The sequence below is a fragment of the Diuraphis noxia genome, unplaced genomic scaffold (assembly GCF_037042655.1).
Source record: "Diuraphis noxia isolate RWA-SAM2 unplaced genomic scaffold, SU_Dnox_SAM2 contig0003, whole genome shotgun sequence".
Taxonomy (NCBI): Eukaryota; Metazoa; Arthropoda; class Insecta; order Hemiptera; family Aphididae; genus Diuraphis; species Diuraphis noxia.
The window spans coordinates 67,571,926-67,594,831 of NW_028301713.1; the positions used below are offsets into that span (position 1 = coordinate 67,571,926).

General features: G+C 28.3%; 2 protein-coding genes across 12 annotated transcripts in view; one reads left to right on the forward strand and one right to left on the reverse strand.

Annotated features, from left to right (window-relative positions):
- The window catches only part of LOC107168177 (uncharacterized), a 213,107-nt gene that overhangs the window by 180,799 nt on the left and 9,402 nt on the right, over positions 1–22,906 (forward strand). For all 11 annotated transcript variants that reach the window (XM_089222101.1, XM_089222105.1, XM_089222100.1 and 8 more), the window contains one exon: positions 2,109–2,601. In XM_089222101.1, the coding sequence (XP_089078227.1) occupies positions 2,189–2,601 (413 nt within the window). In that variant the 5' untranslated portion in view covers positions 2,109–2,188. The remainder of the gene's footprint in view (positions 1–2,108; positions 2,602–22,906) is intronic.
- Positions 1–22,906, reverse strand: part of LOC107169549 (sphingosine-1-phosphate phosphatase 2-like) — an 88,644-nt gene that overhangs the window by 32,961 nt on the left and 32,777 nt on the right. The gene's annotated exons all lie outside the window — the stretch shown is intronic.

Genomic DNA, 22,906 nt, shown 5'->3' on the forward strand with positions numbered 1-22,906 from the left:
AGCGAGGTAGTGATCACGTGCCAAGGGCGATACATTTTGGCGAGAGGACAGCAAATTTTATTTTGATTTAATTTATTTCATTTTTTATATATTTTATTTTTTTTTTTATTTTTTTTTTTTTGCTATCCCGAACGAAAAGATCCCAATTGGTTTTTCATCTTTGACAGAGTGATGAAAGTTTGACTGCCTGCGTCCTCCGTATTATCTATGTATACATTGTATATCATATAATATATATACACGAAACTTAAGCTTTAGCCCCGAAAGGGATAATCCGCTTCTAGCCATATATATATTTTTTTATGTATAATACATAAAATATATTATTATACTACGACTGCATATCATTTAAAATAGCACTATGGAAAACTTCCTAGATATCTAATATGTTAATAGGTACCTAAAACACACGAAACTTTGTATGTGTGAGAAATTTAAATAAAATTGTATAGGATTACAATTTTATTATTGCTGTTTTCGTTGTAGAGATTCCACCTAACAAACGTACAACATGACATTATATTAAATTTTTGTTCAGCAGAACCATTTTGCGTCGTTAATATTTTAATATCAATAGAATCAATTGGCCTATTGCTTAAAGGTAACATACTAAGATTGTTAAGACATTTACTGCGTTTGTTAATTAATAGTTTCTTATAAATTTTAAATTTTTAAACAAATTTTGAGCATTTTTTTTTAAATATTTAACATACTTAAGAATTTAAATGTTGTTATAGTCTTATCGACTAAATAATGTACAACACAACTATACACAAGTAATGTTCTCATATCGCCAGGTCACGTAGTACTGAAAACCCAGATTTTCGAGGGGTTCGGCGTTTATGTAAATAAATAATTACTTCAATATATATTAGAAAAATATTTCAGGCCTAAATTTTGTTCGGTACCAGGGCCAAAAATATGATGTTGGGAGGAGGGGGCTGCATATCGTTATATTTGATAATATTGTTCAATTCACTCTAATATTTAAAAAACGACACAAAAATGGTTCTTTTGAACGCAAATATTGTTATAAATAATATTGTACATAGTTATTTGGTGGTAAAAACATAAGAGTATAACATTATATTCAGTCACTACCATTGGGACGGAAATGGTGAGCGGTTGACCCCTCCCCCCCCCAGAAAAAAAATATAAAATAACAACAAACATTTTATCGAGTATATGGCAACGTGTCTGATTCTTTGATTCTATTATTATTTTATCCATTTATAGGTACAATATGTTTCACGTCTTCCTTGTGAATTAAATATAAATTTAATTAAGTTAATATTAAAGAATATATGTATACCTTTTTTTCAATTATATCTTCTGTTCAATATTGCCTTGGTAATCTGATTATTGTTTTCCCGGTTAAGCTTTAATACATTTTATATTACTTAAATTGCATTATTTGTAGCTCAGCTACGGCGATTACACTGACTCATTGTATCTACATAAAATTATTTAATACAATGTTTTAAAGTCAATTGAGTTTTCATGTCGTCTCGTTTTCAAATTTACTTTCCGATTGTAAATGTGCAGCCACTGTAATAATATGATTATTATAATACTTACTAGGATTATTCTTTAAATAAAATCCAAGTTTTCCTATCAAACGTACATTTTCCAACGCACCTTGGTTCATAAGAAACCAAGCACACCACACTGACTTCAAAACTCCCATACATTTAAGCCTACATATAAAATTTTATGATAAATATCTTTGGTCAACTAAACGATTTCAAAAAGCACGAAATACTCCAAACTTGGTGATAATTCTAACCTCCGGTGGCTCAAGCGTGGTCATCCTCCACAAAAAATGCCCTATCTCAACACCATTAATTAAATAAATACCTTTTTATTTTCTACTTTTTTGTACCATATTATGTAATATTTATCGATGTAAATCCTTGTAGTCTGTTGTAAATAATTTATAATAATTATGCATTATCATTTGTAAAGTGTTAAAAATGTTAATTTAATTGTATCAATAAGTTAAGATGACCTTGTCAAGCCATTTTATAATATAGAAAAAAAAAATTTTAAAAAAAGATTATTCTTATTAAAAAGAAATGGTATCACAGTTTTGATGGTTTTTTCCACAGACTCGCGATCCGGTGGCACTCGAAGTGGATGTAGAGCACAGATCGCGGAAATGATCGACGGCGGCCACCGCTGAGCGGCCATGAACGACGACGACGACGGTGGCCTCAGCGTCGGTGCAGACGGACGGCGTACGGTCCGGCACCACGGCAGGCACCACAAAATGGCACAGCCGAACAGATGGCCGTCCGCGGGCGGGTCGGTGGCCGCGGCGTCGGTGGCCGACGTCGTTCGCCCGGCCGCGTCCACCGCGGGCCGACATCACCGCCGGCACGACGCGTTGGTCACTGCGGCCGGCAGCAACGACACCGCGGCCAGGTCACCGCAGCCGCCGCCGCCACCGCATGTTCTGCCGCACGCCGCGCCGGACAGCATGTGCTACACGACCAACGAAGTGCTTGTTATCATAGCCGTCACGTGTTTCCTCAACTTTGCGTTCATATTGCTCATCATGACATGCGTGCACTGCTTCACGGACCCGTCGCATCACAAAAAGTAACGTTTAACATTATGGATATAGTAATTATTAATGACTAATAATTGCAGCTGTGGATTTAAAGCATTTAAAAAAATTCACTTCATATATTTCGAAAACTTTTGCAGTATATGCAATGATCTATTAGTTCCGAAAAATACACTGATAGGTACACAATTTCGTATATGCATAATAATGTTTTCACCTTTAAAGGACACAAAAATCTCTCAAGTGCGTGAAATATTTTAAACTAAGATAATACTAAATGGGGTAATACCCTATAGGGGGGGTTTAAGATATACTGTCTATGTTTATTCGAGGCTATACACGCGATGATTTTATGCATGCTTTTATCTCATCTGCCCGAGGAAACTATTTTTATACAAAAAAAAAATAATTTTTAATGCTGCAATATCATAATCTGTATCCGATGGCAATCATTTAAACTCAAAAAGAAAAAATTTAAATTTAAGCACACAATCCTCGCCCGATCACCTCTTCAAAATGCAAAATTTTGAAAATCATTTCTTAGTATACCCTTATATGCTGGTTGCCATGCAAATATCAAGTATCTAGCTATCATAGCTCTGTACATTGATCAGTCAGTCGATCAGGACACGTTAAATTATGTATGGTTAGATATCAAATATTAATTTAGTGACGGCTCTATTCTATGATGCACGGGAGTATGTAAACTACCGAGAAAAAAAGGTTACATTGATATGATGAATCATGTATGATTGAATACAATGCACGCATATTATAGTATGCAATTTAAAAATTATTTATTAAAATCAAGAAAAGTTTTTGCAGCTCTCTTCGAAGAAAAGCGACATTGATAGAGACTCTAGCCTAGAGTTAACAATTGGATAATTTTGTTGGATAGCCGTACTTATATTATTATTGTTATTATTCACTAAAGCCGATATATCAATTTGTGCACCAAACCTATTTTTATCGTGCCACCCTGAACAACCTAGCCTATATTATTTTTTCAATTTATTTTTATTTTACGATTTTAAAGGTTCAAGTAAAAAAATTAAGGTATTAAATAATTTTTAGAATAGGTATGTAATATAAAAATATTGTTTTTTTATTAACCCTAAATATTATTATAAAAAAAAAATATGGACTACGAACTGACTCACATCTGGGGTCACTGGATCAGCTTAACTTTTAGATAGCCTGGGAAAAATTTTTTATACCAGTCTCTATCCCTTACTCCTGGCACTGGAAGCTTGTTAAAAACACCAAATCCTTCAGAAGATTAACGCGTAATCAACCAAATATATTATATATACCTAAACATATTAACACTACTAAATTTTATTTTCAAAACTCGACACATATTATGTATACAATGTATTATGAAACAAATATGTGCTATACTTTATTTACCATACATTGTGTATATTATTTGAATCATTGGGAAAAAAACACGAGTTTTATACTTTCGATTCATAATTATTAAAATAATGGTTTGTGATGGATACAATATACCAAAATATATTAAAAACGATTTGAAATTTTTATGTTTTTGTTAGAGAATCACACATACTAAAATCTACATAATATTATAATAAGATAAAACTAAAATAAAATGAATCTACAAAAAAATTATTTCGTATATTTTATAATTATTTTATTTTATTTTTAGTATTATTTTAATAATTTTTTATGCATAAATATGTGCATATTAAATTTTTTTTTTGTTTTGCATTGTTAAATCCTTAGACCATAAACATCTGCAGGTATTTACATTTTAGATGTGCGACAAATAGTATACACAAATAAGTGCATTAACATTTCACTCTTCAACACTGTTTTCTAAAGTCTAAACTTTATGATATTATGTAAATAAATACAATAAACTACCTAACGTACCTACTACCTATCGCTGTTTGATATTCGATACTTATATGTCAATATAGTTTCTAAAATTCGTACGATTTCCCCATAGATTAAACTGGTCATTTTTCACACAAGCATATAAATGTATTGTTAGTTATATAGAACAATAAGAGATTTGTGAGCTGCACAGTAAAAAAAAATGGATGAAAAACAATCAGAAAAAAAAGGTACTCAAATTATCGATTAACGTAAATAAAATAAATTAACAAATATAATAAAAAGCGTAAAATTCAGTTAGATACAATCCTTGATGTACCTATATAGGTTCCTACAAGAAGGTTAACCTATATTATATATAGGCAGGTTATACTATAGCGCATTATACGAAAAAAAAAAATGAAATATGTTCTCCCCACTGGGAACTGATAGTATTGATACTTAGATATTTGCAAAAAAATAAATGGTTTCTGGACTTTTTGTGCATGATAGAGGATTATAATAGTGATAGGAGAACGATGGTCGCGACTAAGGGTAAATATAAACGCATTACCCCGAAGTCATAACGCCTCTCGCTTCACAGCTGTTTTTTAATTTTTTTTTTTTGTCATGTTACGTATAATAATTAATCAGATGTTTTTTTTAAACTGTATAACAATACATAAAGATGGATGAGATCGTTGTACATCTAGTCATTATTTTTATCAAACATACGCGTGTATTAATCTGTGGATTTCGGGTAACGACAAAAAGCCAAAAAATATAAACATGGAATTTCATATAAATAGGTTCTACGATATAGGTATAAGCTGCGTTTCGCACGCGTATACATATACAATCAGTGTTGTATTATGTAGGTACCATGATGTAATCGAAATAAACTAACCTAACTTAATCTATAATATATATATATATATATTATATAATACGTATTTTTAGCGGTATATTATTTATCCGTAGTAGAAAGAGATTTTTGAAAAAAAATTGTCCTTCGTAACTTAATGTGCGATGTACTTTTAAAACTGCACTCTCATTATAATATTGAAATCGTGTATACTAAAACGGTAAGCAGTTTTGATGATATGCAATATCGTTTTATATTTTTGGTAAAAGAATAACATAAATGATTTGAATATTTTTATACTGAGTTACAAATAATTTATACACGGGGGTGTCAAATCCCCGCCTAAAACACCCCTCCCTTGTATACACCAGTGAATTCAACATAATATGTACATGGTTGGTGGTCGAAATTGAGAACATTTACTATTATATTATCATTGTGCGTAATTTCAAATCCCAATCAACTACACTATCCGCCTGATAATGAGTGTATCTTTCTACTTCTCCAATCACACTTTTCACACATTAATTTATAAATTGCATTCATCATCTATACAAACGATACCGATCCCACTAACCACTCCCAAATCATTATTGATATCGACTCAAATAATATCCCCGGAAATCCAAGCATACGATTAGCTCACCAATGACATAGATACCGCATATAAATTCAAATTAATCATTGATTAAAACCGAGTAGAAAAGTGTCACTACTGAAGGATGGCTTTTCACAATTTAAATTTAGCAGTAATTCGTGATAATCGGATTATATAATACGCTCATATACAGTTATCGTAAAAAAAAACATTTACAAATTGTGTAGGTATTTAGTATTATTTTACAACTATAATATATTTTTTTAATTCTAAATAATAATATAATTTGAAACCTATAAAATGGTTTTATTGATTGCGTACGAAATTCATGGGCAGGTTTATAAAAATAAAAAAATTAAGGACTAAAAAAATATGGCACAAAATATCCACTTGAACCTAAGTTTGAGTTTAATTTAAAATATACTCTTTGTCTTAATAACAATTTATAAACCGTATAAATATTGTTGTATTTAAGAGCATAAGTATCACACATCTTTATATTAATTAAGCTAATTGCGAGACAAACGAGAAATGCATCTTTGAAAACGTACCTTATAAAGGTTTAGGATACTTCCATCCTAAACTTTATCCATCTAGTGTCAACATATATATATATATATTATCTATGACGTACTGATGATTAAACCTTGCAAATCGATATGCATTTTTGAATAGTGGATTAGTTATGATATGCTGTTGCAACCTATCTTTGATTAGTGATCATACATTTCTTAGGTATTATTATTATTATTATTATTATTATTATGAATACTCGTAGGAAATAACTACGTTTATTTTATTCCTATGTCATTAAGAAATTATGGTGAGAAAAAATATTTTGTTACTTCCAGATTTGACCATCGCTTGTTTGATAACGTTACAAGATCACCATTCATTTTTCTCGAAAAGTATTAACAGTTTTGTACATTTTTTTAAGTTTCTTTTAAGTAATTAATCAATATTATTTTTATCGTTACTGGTTTTTCCATAACATAAATATTTAATTTCATATTTCAAAGCAAAATAAATTTTATAATTATTTAAATATTTTTTATTTAAAAATTTAACTCCGAACTTAGTTAATTAGTTAGTTAATTCGTCACAAGTTTTGATGCGGTGCAGTGGTCAAACGTTTTGACGGGGTGCCCTTGTGCCAACGTTCTCCACGCTGAAGAGGGGCTACACGCTCATCTAAAACTTTAAAATTGTATTTTAACTAATTAACTATACGTGATTAATATTCGATTATTGCGTATTTAAATTTTCAGAAAAATATTCTGTTTTTGAATATCTAATCAAAAATGCGTAAGCTGTAGTCGTTCAAAAAGTTAATTAGTATAAACACAATCGGATAAGTTTTAAAGAGCCGATATTTTTAAGTAGATAGTGTGATTTGCGACTCAATTATTTGTTACTCATAAGCGATATTCAACACTTTATACATAACTAAAAAAATAGAGTTAGGGATTATATATAGGAATATAGGGACTCATAAATTTAAATTCACGTAAACTATAATATAATTGTACAATATGCTTCGGAGAGTGTAATAATTTTGAACGTAAGCTATATTATTATATTGATTAATATCACACATCCATGAAGAATACAATCAGCCAGTATCGTCGCAGTATATTATTTTGAATGTGCGTGGAATGCGATTCCAATACAAACGAACAAAAACGTTTTCTGTGACAAGCGTGTGACGCGTAGATTTTTTAACGTCGAATAGCCTCGTGAACATTTTATATAGCTTTTTGTTTTTTTGCCAAATATAGGTTTCTATATTATGTTTTACAAGCGTTAAATGTCTCAACAATTCTTTTATTTCGAAACGCATACCACGAGCGTCTACAAAAAAAAAAGATTGTTGTACCAATTATTGAATTTATGTATGAAGCTGGCTGACAATTATAATGACGAATAATTACTCAAAATAGCTATTATATTCTTAAGTGTACTTACAAAATGTTTTATTAACCAATAATACTTATGTATTAAATTGTAAATTTTAATCTAATTACTGATGTACAATAGTCCAACTCTTATAAATATAAGTTTTACTCCATGATTATAAATTCATTTCGATTTTTCATTAAAAATCTAATTTTTACTATCAGTTCTTTATTATATATGAGTATATTATCTTCAAAAAAAAACTTCGGAGAAGTAAAAAAAGTCTTCTGTGCTTTACTTAAATGGATTGGAGTACTTGAATTTTAAGGTAAATAAAGAAGTGAAATCAATATCAAAATTCTGTGCATAATAGTTGCAAGAGAGAGTATAAAGAAAGTTCCTGTTGAAATTGTGAGTAATAAAGAAGTGAAATCAAACCTCAAAATTCTGTGCTAAAACTTGATTGACTATTGATGAAAATTCGATGACATGCAATTTCACCACATTTTCAGCTACAAAAAAAAAAAAAAATACACAGAACGTGCAAAAATTCTTATGATTTTTTTTGAATAGCTGCAACCATCCACATTTTTAATTAATCATATTTTAAATTATCGAGAAAATCACAACGTCAATGGTTAAAATATAATATTAAATAATATGGAATATTAAATAAATAGTTTGATAAAATAGTATCTAGTGATAATTTTAACTCAAATTTTTAGATGATTTTATTATTTAAAACATAAAATTGATAAAATTTAAACTTTGGCTTTATCAAAACAGTATTCTGCTAAAAAAATTTAAAGTTTAAAAAAGATTATAGTTACACTGACTGCAGACTGCATGTACACTGGTGATACAAAGGTGTAAAAATTATAATATTTTTTAAAAACTGTTATACTTTAAATTATCAAATTATATCGTATGCAACGGAATGCAGTGATGTTTTTTCGTCCCGCAGTGGCGTCCTGTGAAACATTTTTTTTTTGTGGGGGGGGGCATAAATTAATTGCACAATTTTTTATGATTATAAATTATAATATAATCTGAAACTGTATTTTAAATTATTGTTAAATACTTAAAACATGAATCATAATAATATACTATATTGATAATTGATATCAAACACGATTATAATCAGTGAAAATTAAAAATATTTATTATTTACATTATTTAAGCTGGACAATGGATTTGAATTGTGACATCAAAAAACTTCTCGTGGGGGGATGCCCCTGTTGACTCCCACACCCCGCATGTACACTACTGTCATCCCGGAAACAATAATAGTTTAATATAGCCACACTTGAACTGATTGATGATAATAATAATAATAAATGTTGCTTAACTGCAGCCTGCGCCGGATTACTGCCAGCCACGGTATAATAATAAATCTACATCAAACTTTCTCGATGGACACAGATTGAATATTTTAAGCGAATACAAATCGGAGAACATTTGTTACAGAAAAAAAGCGTCTTGGTCGGTTCTTATTCTGACAAGGCGGTAAAAAAGGCAGGACTACGACGTATACACATAGCTAAGGATTCGTATTAAAATCTGGTGCAACAATCCTCGCCACGTTCTGAATCTATAAAACAAAATATTTCATTTACACGGCGGTGCTTCTGTTAAACGTATTTTTATTTTCATTAATTCGGCTTTATTATTACCTATTACCTATAACGACACATCACGACCCGATTGCTAATCAATTTTGCCAGAAAAATAAAAAAACAAAACAAAAAAAGGAAAATATTAATCTCTGTTATTAGCGTGTTATATATTTCATATTATTATTTGTTACAATGTTTGAGTTGATTAAATGTACGCATAATATATGAGTGTGGTGGATGATCCATAGAATATAATTAAAACTTTCAAACATTGAATGCTACTGCAAAATTACTTTTGTTAATGTTATTATAATATCTGCGGACGTATTAACACCAAATAATAATAATACTATATGAGTATATGACCGCATCCCAATAATGACCACACTCTTTGCGCGTATACACTTCGGTGTTTATTATAAATATCGTATTTTAGTAATGAGCAATACAAACTTGCAGTATATTGTATACAATATGTATAGGATGAGTTAACAAGCGTCTTCACTCCATTTTCTCCTCTAAAAATGTATTCAAATTTTGATTTTTGAAATATTTAAAGATACTCAAAACCCAAATCTCAAATTCTTGGACTTATTTTCCTAGTTATAAGAACTGTCCAAAAAGATATTTTAATTTTAGATTCTGAACGAAGTGATGAATGTATTGATTTTACAATGATGTGTGTGTGTTTTTTTTTTGTGTTTGTGTACAGCATAACTAGTCGAAATATTGCTTCGATTTCAAACTTTGGGGGTGGTTTCCGATGTAAAATTGAATATACTTAGTGCATTATGGAGGTCAAAAGTAAACATTTTCCAACAGTTTTCAAAAAAATCGAGAAAAAAAAGGCGGGTAAGTCGTGGATGTCGCTCTGCTGTACAATAGGTTACAAGTGAGTTACTGTAATGGATGGAATTAAATTTGAATCCAATGATATTATATCATTGTATCGAAAAACTATTCTGAGCGAAGACGGTTTATCTGTCTAGGATATATTATAGATTTAAAAAGAAAATTTTTTAATAATTTCTAGTTTAAAATAATTCGCGAATTTTCGTGATTTTCGTGATTTTTACATAATATGTTGTTAAAATTAAAACTTTGAATGCTTGTAAAAAAAATTGTGCCAATATATTTCTTTTATATTTCACCTGCTATTGTAAAAATATGTTAGGCGCCTTATATAAAATTTAAAATTCTTAGATATAAAAGGAAAATTTTTTATGAATTTCTAGCATAAAATAATTTGAACATTGCCGTAATTTTTACGTATTTAGTCAAAATTTGAACTTAAAATGCTTATAAAAAAAATTGTGACAATAAATTTCTTTTATTTTTCAACTGCTATTATAAAAATATGTTAGAAGTCTTGTATTAAATTTTCAAATCTTAGAACAATTAATACATTTTTATCGATAAAAATTTAAAAAAAACTAATAATGATCGAAAATTTGAAATGCCTATGAATAGTTCAACTTAAGTCGAAATTTTTTGAAAATTGCATGGTGGATAGAATATACACATATAAACATTCGGTGAAAATTTCATGTATCTATGGTCATTCGTTTTAAAGTTACATCAAAAACCAAAATCGATTTTGTCGAAAAATAAGTGTGCGTAAAATTTCCCGTTTTTCCCTTAATTTTTAGTTTGTTTTTCTCGATTATTTAGAAAAGTATTAAGAATTTTTCACTTTTGACCCCCCAAAGGTACTGAAGTCAAAAATCGAAGCACTTTTAACGCTCCAAAACGTGATGACAGACACAAAAAAAAAAACACACATCATGGTAAAATCAATACATTCATCGTTCCGCTCAGAATCTAAAAGGACAGAAAAACAGGAATTTTTTATGCAAAACCAGTTTTCAACCAAATCGATTTTTTCATATGGTCGTAATTCAAAAACTAATCACTGTAAATACTTGAAATTTTCACCAAATGTTTATGTTAGTGTTATCTATATACAGTTTAATTTTCAAAAAATTTTGACTTTTTTAAGTTATTTATAGACCACTGAAATTTTCAATTTTCTTTGAGAATTTTTTTTGAAGTGCGGTAAAAAAATTTTGGACGACCAAAAAAACTTGAAAATTTAATACAAGGTTCCTTATGAGTTGTTCTTATTGTATCTAAAAAAAATTAAAAATCGTAGGTCACCATTTTTTTTTAATAAGTGTTTATAGTTCAAATTTGTACGAAATCTGTCGAAAACGCGAAAATTTACATGTAATTTTGAAGTTGAAAAATCATAACATTTTTTCTGTTTATAACTAAGGATTAAAAATACAACATTAAGTTTTCCTTCAAGTAGCTATAGAGAAAACTCGAAGCATCATTATAGAAAAAATTTTAGATGTGTTTGAATTTTAAATTTTTACGAAATAGCGTAACGATAACGATTTACCCTCAAACGATTTTAAATATTTGTTATTATTCAAAAAGTATAAGTCGTAGATACTTGAAAATTTTATCAGTTATTAAGATTGGCATTTTCTTTACATGATTTGATAATCAAAATATTTTGACTTTTTTTGAGATATTTATAGACAACTGAAATTTTCAATTTTTCTGAAAATTTTCTTTTCTAGGTATCTATATTCCTTTTCATATGATCATATTCGTTAACGATTCTTTTGAAATTAATTTCAAATATATATTTAAACATGTTACATTTAAATAAATATTAAAAATAAAATATTAAAATTTGTCCTAATGTTTATTTACATTACATCCTTATTCCCGCATCTAACACAGTTAGATACTTAGGGCTTAACTTGAATAAACGCCTGACTTGTAATATACATATCCGTATTAAAAGACTTACCTTAAACGCCCGTCTTCGCAGGCTACGATCTTAACTCGTAAATAATAGATATTCCGGTTTAAAAATTAAAATTTTTATGTATAAATTATTACTCAAACCTCTATGGACATATTATGGTCTCCAATTATGGGGCACTGCAAAAGTGTCAAATAGCAATAAAATTCAACAATTTCAGAATGTTTTTCTGTTAGGAAAATAACGAATGATCAACCCTAGTTTATAATAACACTTTGTATAAAGACCTGTCAATTAAAAATTGTGACAGAAGAAGCTAGACGCTTCTACAAAAATGTTTATACCCGTCTTCAAACACACAAAATCCACTCATTAAAAACCTGTCCACCCAAACATTACCTGGCAACCTCAGGCGTCGTCTAAAAAGGACTGGTGCCGCGGCCATGACTTGTTAGGGAAATAAAACTGAAAATATATATATATATTATTCAGTTTGTTAAAAAATTATTGAATTATCGAATATGATTAATTAGATGATGTCAAAGAAATTTCTAAAATCGTATCAACTTCTGATTTCTGAATGATTTTTAAAGCAACTGATATTATTATTTATTTATTTAAATAATTGGAGTGTATGATACTGAACTACTTTTAAAAAAACTGAAGCAATCACTCAATGCAGTTTTCTTTTTGATAGTTTTCTAGAAATATAATAATATTCGTTAAATATAAAATTAATTGTTTATTAAAGTTTTATATTAGGAAAGAATTATTTGTATTACATTATATAACTGAACATCGCAAATTTTATACGAGGAATATGAACCACCATCGTTCAAATTATCTTAGCTAGTGACTATGTGCGGCTCACTGCCTTTCTGATATTTTACGATACGCTTCAACCTACTAAATGATTGATTGATTTTTTTTTTTTATGTCATTATACTTTCGTGTTGTAATTTCAATTAGGCTGGTTCAATCTGCTTTGAAAAAATAAATCGAATTTCATTAGACGTAGGAGAAATGTAAAATATTCGTCATAGTCATATACATTATCATATTGATTACTATCCGGATTCCAGACAACATCTATATAGCAACAGTACCTGTATACATTACATAAGTATATGGTTATAAAATTAAGTAAAATCGTCAGTTACATTTTAACTATTTTTTCGTACACATTTCCGTGAAGTGTACGAGACCAATGTTTTACATCAATAAAATATTGATTAGTAATGAATATTTTGATACAATATATCAGGGATGGGCAACTCAAAGTAACTAGCAGGCTACTTTTAAGTACTTTAAAATCTAGCGGGCCGCGATGCATAGGAGAAAGCAAAAAAAAAAGGTCCTTCAAATTTACTAACATTTATTTTTTATCTTTATTTATTTATAATTACAATTATTATTTAATGTGATACTTGAGGATGAGGTTTTATATGAAGTAATTTGAAAATGTAGCGCGGGCCAGATAAAAAAGGTACGCGGGCCGCCAGTTGCCCATTCCTGCAATATATGATTATATATAGGTACCATATGATAAAATAACTTTATAAATACAATTTTCTATCTACCCAATATTTAATATTTGTTAAACATGATAAAAAAATAGCACACTACTCGATAATTTTCCTCCACAAGAAAAATCTATAAATCCTTTTATTTAATAAAACCTGACAACGAAAAGCTTACAAAAATCGATCTATCCCAAAAACATATTTATGTTATAATGTATACACTGCCGTATCTATTATTTATTAATATTGTTTTCAACAACATAATTCAAATAAAATTTTCTCAAAAATTAGATATATTCACTATACTCTGTCCAGCGAGAGGATGCGTCAATTCTGCAAACAAAACTAATGGCTAGTTATCGCATGGAAATGTTCAGAAGAACCTATCTTGGTCGGCCTTTGGCACGTTCTCTTGCTGAGTAGAGTTTAGTACGATTTCGTTTATGGTACATGTATATAAGTATTATATTATGTAACAAATTGATCTACCTATGATATAATGTACCAACTGTAAAATCATTCCAACTAAAAAAATGTATTGATTTTTTTTAGTCATAAACTCGTAATACTTTTGCGTCGTGATTTCAATTAGGCCGTTTTGATCTATCTGGGATGAAAAATTTTCAGTAGGAGAAATTTAAAATATATATAATATTTATATATATATATATATATATATATATATATCATGTATCATTGTATCAACAATTACTATCCGAATTCCTGGCACAATCTATATATTTCAACATATTTCAACATCTATACCATATATATATATATATATGGATGTAAATTTGAATAAAATTTCCGTAACATTTATCTTATTTTTTGTACAAATTTTTAAAATTAAATTTCGTTACACATATAGAAATTTAACTATATAAAATTTTATAAATACAATCCCTACCTGATATTGAATATTTTTTTTTAATACGACACAAAATCAATGTAGGTACTCCAGTGTCTATATTATATCTAATTAATTGTTATCAACAACATCTTAATAACGTCTACTTGAAAATAAATATTCACAAGTAAAATTTCATTTATAGATACTATCATACATATAGGTATATTATGTAACAAATTTTAAATATACCAACCATAAAATCTATCTAAAGTTTTCAACTAAGATAACCGACAATATTGTAACAAACGCAACTATTCAACCGGGGTCCATTACAGCTTGTATTAATTTTAATCTGGGCTTTCCAATCTTCTCTTTTTAGTAGAAAAAATGTTTCACGTGACTCGCCCCAACTGTATATGGAATAATCATAATTTCAACACAATGCGTCGTACTCCGGTGAAGTATTTTTCAAATTGCTTATAGTAATAGTGATCGATAAAACCGTGGTGATCGTCCGTTAGCGACATTTTTTTCTACAAAATCTTGACGATTTTTCCGGGGTAAACCACGCGGTGACCTCCTCTCGAAATCTTCTACAACAGCTGTACATCACGAGGATTTATTATCATTGCTCTTAAATCTGAAGGCACCCGGTGCAGCAGTGGTCTACCCAAATCACTTGTATCACGCATATATCTCTTCAGTCGTTGTAAGGTACCTATTTGTACTTCAATTCACTATTGCACAGCTGTACGACGTAACTGTGAACAACTCCCTTTCCATGCATATTCTGTACTAGGTAATTAAAAATATTTTTTTTTTCATTCAAATTGAACATAATCACTTTCTTTCTTTTTTTTATTGATCTTTATTACATCAGCTGCTAGTCCTTTAGTTTTGATTTACATTATATTAACAAATAGTTTACATTATAGCTTATGCTTATAAGTTATATTAAGTTGTATGGTTTATTTTAAGAAGTTTATTACTACGATTATGTGATGGCGTTAAATCGGTTTACATTTTAGAAACCATTTTAAAAATTAAAACACTCACTCTATGTACTCACTCTAGTTTAAGAATTTAAAACCAGTTTAATTTCAAACCGTTTTAACGCCATCATATAATATACGATGTTTATATTTGATTGTAGTCGGGTTCCTCCTAGTAGATGACGTGGTATGTGACGTTTGTTTCTTGAATCTTCAAACTTTAGGTTGATATTTGTTATTACTTGTTGAGGTGTGGAGGATGGGATGATCACTTTCGTTTGTTTAATAAAATACAAAATACATAGGTATGCAAATTTAATAAATGATATTTTTTAATTACTTGACAACATTTTTTTTTTCATTATTATTTTGTTGTTGTCTTAAACTTTGAATATTACACTTTTTTTCTAAATATTATGTATTAACACTCTTAACAAATATATCTCAAATTTTCAAATAAATAAACATATACTTAAGCGATAAGAATACCTAGAGTGATTCACCAAACACGCTCACCCAGTGGCGTATTTTGGGGGGGTGTCCTCCAGGTCTTGACACCCCCCGACATTTAAAAAAAAGTCCTAATATATTGGACATTAGTGTTGTCACTTATTTTATAGTATACTATTTTTATCAAATGTAAAACTTCTTGTCAATTCCTAACATATTAATTTGTTAAAAAATTAATTCAATGTCTTTTTACATTAGTAAATAATACTAAAAATTTTGTTTGTGAGGTTCAATAAATGTTGACACCCCCCGAGAAATCGCCCAAAATACGCCACTGCGCTCACCATTCATCTATGCTTTCTTGTAATGATAAATATTTTATTTTTGAACTTTTAAAATATATAAAGACCATTTTCTCAAACAATTGAGATTTTTTATAATATTTATTATTTAAGGAGACGATATAAACCTCTGTTTTTCAAATGAGAACTGCACTTTTATACCGTAAATTATTTAGTGGATATAATTTTTAGAACAGTTTGATGGACCTTATTCAAAATTCAAACGAATAATTTTTCAGTTACCTATTAAAATGTTTTTACAAAGGATAAAGTTAAATAACTCAAAAAATGCAGTTAGAATATTGATTTTATCGCGACAAAATGTTCAGAAATATAATATCCGGTAAATAATTTTTAGTAGAAAAATGGATTCTCGTTTGAAAAACAGAACTTTGTATCTTAACAAGCCAGGTAGTACAAAAAACTCAAGAATTTGTCACAATATTTTTTTAAAGAATACATTTACAAAATTCAAATAGCCAAATTTAGAATAACTTCATTGTTATATTTTTATATGGAAAAAAAGGGGTCGAGCATGTATGCTTGGTGAATCACTCTGTGTACTACAATTGTATGTATATAGCGCCACGCGCATGTCAAACATATTATCAACTATATTCATACATTTCTAACTTTAATTTTTATATTATGCACAATTATATAATATAATATTTTATTTTAATTACTATGACCTGTTTATTTGACATTAAAGTTTAATTATTAAAATGATTGCATAATACAAACAAATAACCGTTTTATTAATACTTCAAACAGACCAAATTGTAGTACGTAGTATGAAATCGTCGTCAAAAAACAATTTGTATACATTGTATAGCTGCGGCAACGACTATTTTTTCAGCGAAATCCGATAAACCCTTTTTTTTACGTAGGTATAGTCGTTAAATTATGCAGTCGTATAAAACTTTTCTGTCGCACACCGGACTTCACTCAAATAGGGATTTAAGTTATGTGCGCACAAAGCACAACGCACACTCTGCACTTTAAAAAAGGCTACTGACTGACTTAAATGGGAATTCCAGTCAAAAGGATGTACGTATAATAATAATATTGTTGTGATCGGGGTTTTCGCTGCCTTACCGAAAATGTTTTGTAAAAAAATTAATTTTGTCGTCGATAGAGTCGCTACAGTCATAATTTAATAATAATGCATTATATTTATAACGAATCAGAAATACCTACGATATAATATTATAGATAAACTATTTATTGATACCAAATCGATATTTATTACGTCGTGCGCGTATATCGCAAAACCTTTGATCATAGAATCTGTTTGCTGGACAAGGATCAAAACTAAAGCTATACACAATTTATACATAATTGAAAATAGGTAAATATCTATACAGGATGCAGATTAACAAACCATCTTTATCCCCATTTTATCTTTTAATAATGAATAAACTCACATTTTTATCTTTGGAATTTTTAAGTATACCTACTATTGAGGATCATATTTTCAGTTATTTTGATGTATTCCATTTAATAAAAGTCCTGTGGCGACACATTTTTTCAAATGAAAACAAAACTTTTCTACTTTTTAAGTTACAAGCAAGTGATTTTTTTGGAAATTTTGGTGTATCTAAATCGAAATTCAGACGATTAGTTTGTAACTTATTCAACATTGTACCTATACTAAGTATAATAGGTCCACGATGAGTGACATATGTAATATTTTGTTTGGAAGATATGGAGTCATTGAAAATCGTGGCTATCTAATTGTTATTGGTTCTACGACGTTTCATAAATATTTTGTAAATATTGTCAGAGTATAATGAATAGTAATATGTACTACTTACATGTCTACATCCAATATTGTTTCCATTTTTTTTAATTTTAATTTTAAATTAAAACCTCAACAATAGTAGTTATTAGTTCTGACATTATACAATAACAGTTTACATTAACTTATAGTGCAAGTATGATACATTAAATATATTATATGTTATACTATTAGATAATACAATTCAGTTAACTCTGAGTGCTTCTATTATTTTTTTATTCTTAGTAAGTATCGACATACATTTTACTAACTCAGAAGCCACTCGTTCAAATTTTTATTTAGATGAATCAAAAGTTTTGAATTACTTCCCAACAGTTTACCGAAAAACAGATTGGTTTTCATTTGAAAAAAAAACAAATTTAACATCATGACAAGATACTCCATAAGTGGTATAAAAGATTCTAATTACGGTGCTTAAGTATTTAAGAATATAAATTCATTATCAAAAGAAAAAATGGGAGTGAGTATGCTTAATAAATCATCCTGTATAGGCAAAACCAGGTACCTTGGGGTGATTGAGATTTAACGACTATGATTATACGAAAACATTTTTAATTTACTTCTATAGCCCGTAAAGGTAACTTTTAATTCGTTATTTATATCGTTTATCAATTTATTATATGACTATAGTCTATAATGACCCTCCTTCCTTTTTTATTTCTGTGTTCATTCATGGGTACAACACACGCCAAGATACATTATATTATTACAGATGTTTTTGTTTAAATATATAGCAATTATAGATTTTTAGTGTTTAATATATTTATATTAAATACGGTTGTCCGGAAATTATAATTTAATATACAATACGTAAGAATACGTAATAATGTATAACTTTACCAACGGCTATGACTATTGATTACCCTACAGCTACGGTAGCTGCAATTATATATAGCGAACCCATTTCGACACGAAAATCTCAGTTTCAAACATTATAATTTAAGAGGTGCCTATCTACATTCTACATATTACTGTACGCCACATAACTACGTAAGTATTTATGTTGTAATCCCTACAATATCGCCTAATCTCTTTTTGTTGTTGGTATAATTAATAGTAGTGTTTGTGTATGGCATATACTATACGAAAATATTATATTATTATAATTTATAAAATGGATATTGGTATATCTGTCGGTGATTTTCGCCTGTAATTTAAACTAATGAAAAGTCATAGCAACAGAATGTTTGAGGCCTGAGCATGTCTATAGCTTATTTTTTCAACCCCTATATGTAGTAAAAGAGTAGTTCACATATTGATTGAATTTTTGAAAAAATAATTTTTTTGTGTGTGTGTGTTGGGGGGGAGTATTTATATTGGATTGCCATTGGTTAGGTATAAATGTATAATATTACTATAATGATGTTAATGTAACATATAACAAAATATGTTACGTTATTGGTCGGTATAAAATATTTTTCTTTCCAGCACATTTGAAGTGTTGATTGTAAATAATTACATTATAAAGTATTATTCTGCAGTTGAGTGTGTTTTATTATTGAGCTTTTATGCTAACGAATAACGATCGTATTTATGCAGATTTAAATATTACCTGATATTGACCTGACAGAAAGCTGCTATGTAACAGTAATATTAATTTTTATATAACAAAATTATTAATTAACGTAACTGAGGATTAAAAATATAAAAGCAATATACTCGTATGAAATGCATATATTATAAGAATCTCTGAAAAAAATAAATTTAAATTTTTTAAATTATTTTCGTACCGGTTTATGACATGTTGTTGTATAATAATGATTTATAACATGACTAATGTTAATTTAAAAATATAAATATTGTCTAAAATCATTATAGTTTAAAAAAGTGCCCTATACTTTTTATTGGGGTTTTCAATAATTAGGTATTAATACTTTTCACTATTAATCAAATTTTAGTGTCTGTAGTTATCTGGTATGTACCTATATTAACACGTTTAAATTTGACTCAAAGAAAATTCTAAAAGTAAATAATTTCTGCAAATTTTAAATTTTTTTAGGATAATTATTTTCTGAATTCACCAAAATTAACTTTTAAAATCGTACTACCGTAAATATCTATCGTGATTTTATTATTTTCATAGAAATTAAACTAAACACATAGTTCTACTCCTACTTAGACAGACGTAATTAAACTATTTTACAATTATTCTCGAATTTTGAGAGGTCTGACTGAGTTGAAAGATCTTATTTTATTTGTTCAAATTATACAAAACCAAAGAAAATCTTCAATTATTGGTCCTACACAAAATATAATACAACAAAAGCAGACATTTAATGAAAAGTTATAGTAGTTATACGTATTGATTACATTACACTCAGCTTAAATCAGATACATGCGTGTGTAATTTCTAAATGTAAACGTGAAATCGATAGGTTAAATAATTTACTTCAGGTTAAGTGATCAGTCACTAATCGTTAACAATTTTAGAGACACGAACCCATTTATCAAGAGAACATTAAATATGGACGTGTGCCAACATTCCAGTAAGGTAGACTATGTTAATTAATGAGGTTTGTCCTTATATAATAATGACAATGATCTTAACATATTTTATAATATCTTCCTATAATTGTATAGATTTGAAATTGAACATTTAAAACTAGATATATTGCCGATCCTTCTACACCCGACAAGACATGGATCATTCAACGACCAGTTTTTTTTTTTTTTAATAAAGTATCACCTTCTCACATAGTTTTAAAATCTTGTATAAAAAAAAAAAATTTAACTACATATAAAAACGTTAAGAATTATCAAAATCCCTGTTAAGGCCTATCTGGGCTTATCGCTTATGCAATCCAAATACGAAGATGCACAAAACCATCCCTGCAAATATGTACCTTCCAAGCCTTCCAATCCATCACTCTCCGTCACATGATCTCTTTTACAACATATTACGTATCAAATTCAACACTTCAAAATGACTTCAAAATAGAAGCAATAAATTAATTACCCACAAAAACAAAATTATAATAAAAAAATTATCTACATTTTAATTATATTAATTATAAAATATATATATAAATATAAATTGTAATAACATTTTTTATGTAATCATTTTTAAATATTGAATTTTCAAATATGTTTTATAGAATTCCAATAATTTTAAAACCTGCAGGAAAACTACATTTTACCATATTTTTTTCAATAAAACAATCAATACAATATATAATTTGTACATTTAATAATTAGGATATTATTATACTTATAATAGCGAGATCTATTAAAATATCAATAATTTAGTTATCAATTAACCTATTGACAACACATCCTAATGTTGATTCACGTAGATTAAAAATAATATTTTCGAAAAGATTGAATTGGTCGGTTGTTTGGAAATCTGGCAAGCCCCAGGAGTTGAATACCTACTTTATGATCAAGCGGTCTTTTTTTGCGTAACCTCTGCAGCATATAAGGAGTGCATCACTTTATTTTTAAACTCTCCTCTTAAACAAAATAAGACCAATTGGTCTGACCACATAGAACTGTATAAGTATTTTACTATTGAGATAGAATTTAAAATTTAAACGAGGTTGGAAATACAGTGGATGTTATTAAACACTGTTCGTTTATTTTGTAAACGAGGTTTCAAAATTAAATTAATGTCTATAATTCAAATAAATTCAACAATACAGTTGACAGCAGATAATCGACGATGAGTTATGCTTTTACTTTGTCAAGTGTTTCAAAGCGTTGAGTTTTCCAAAATGTGAAATCGATCAACAATAATTATTAGGGCTGGGATTTTATGCGAATAACTAATAAGTACATATTTTAACTAAAGCATGATCAATTAATTAGGTAAGGTAAATGATAAATCCGTTTCACGTGAATTAGAATAATATATATATTATTTAACATAGTTTTACATAATTTTTAAAATTTTGTGTTTTTGTTTTACACCTTTTGTATATTTCAAATTCTTAAATAATAAAAATTAGAATAATTGGTCAGTTTACGTCATAGAAATTTTTGGTTTAGTAGTAAGTAAACTATCCTTTGATACTAGCACTTGTATAAACGTTGTAAGTGAGTACTTATAAAAAATAAATGACATACAATTTCAAAACCCTAGATGGTCAGTATTAAGACCAAATCGTCGTAGTTTTTATCCAAAAAATTTAAACCACTATTCAATAGTGTAACATTGTTTTACTTTCTAATGATTTTACATAAATCCCAGCCATAGTAATTATTTATGATCACTTAAGTAGATCGATTTAAAAATATATATCGACCCACGTCAGGGATTAAAGTAAAAATGATCGGTAAGCACTTATGAATAATTATTGTAATCAGGATTTTTGTTAATTATTGAATGACAATAGAAATTGTAAATAGTTTTGCCAGGCGTAGTATGTTTATTATTGTCGTATAATGTATGCTAAGAAATAAATTTATAAAATTGACATTGACATTTTAAATAGGAATATATGTTAAAATTCAACACCAAAACTACGCCTTACACTAATCATGGGCGTGATTGTTATAGTTTCATTTATTTATGTTAATTAATTTCCATTTATACAATTTTCAAAAGATCAATAAAGAACAGCGGATTTCTATACGTTGAATAATTTTCTCTAATCTGTATAATTTATTATTATATCAAATTAATCAAAGCAGAAATATCAATTAAATACTTCTTTTATTTTTAGATTTTGTCAACCGACAATGTTGACAGTGTATAAAATACTTTGCTTTTATTAGGAGACGAAATATTTATTTTATAAATAAAGTTACTACCTTTACACAAAGGATAAGATTTTCAAAACCAATACAAA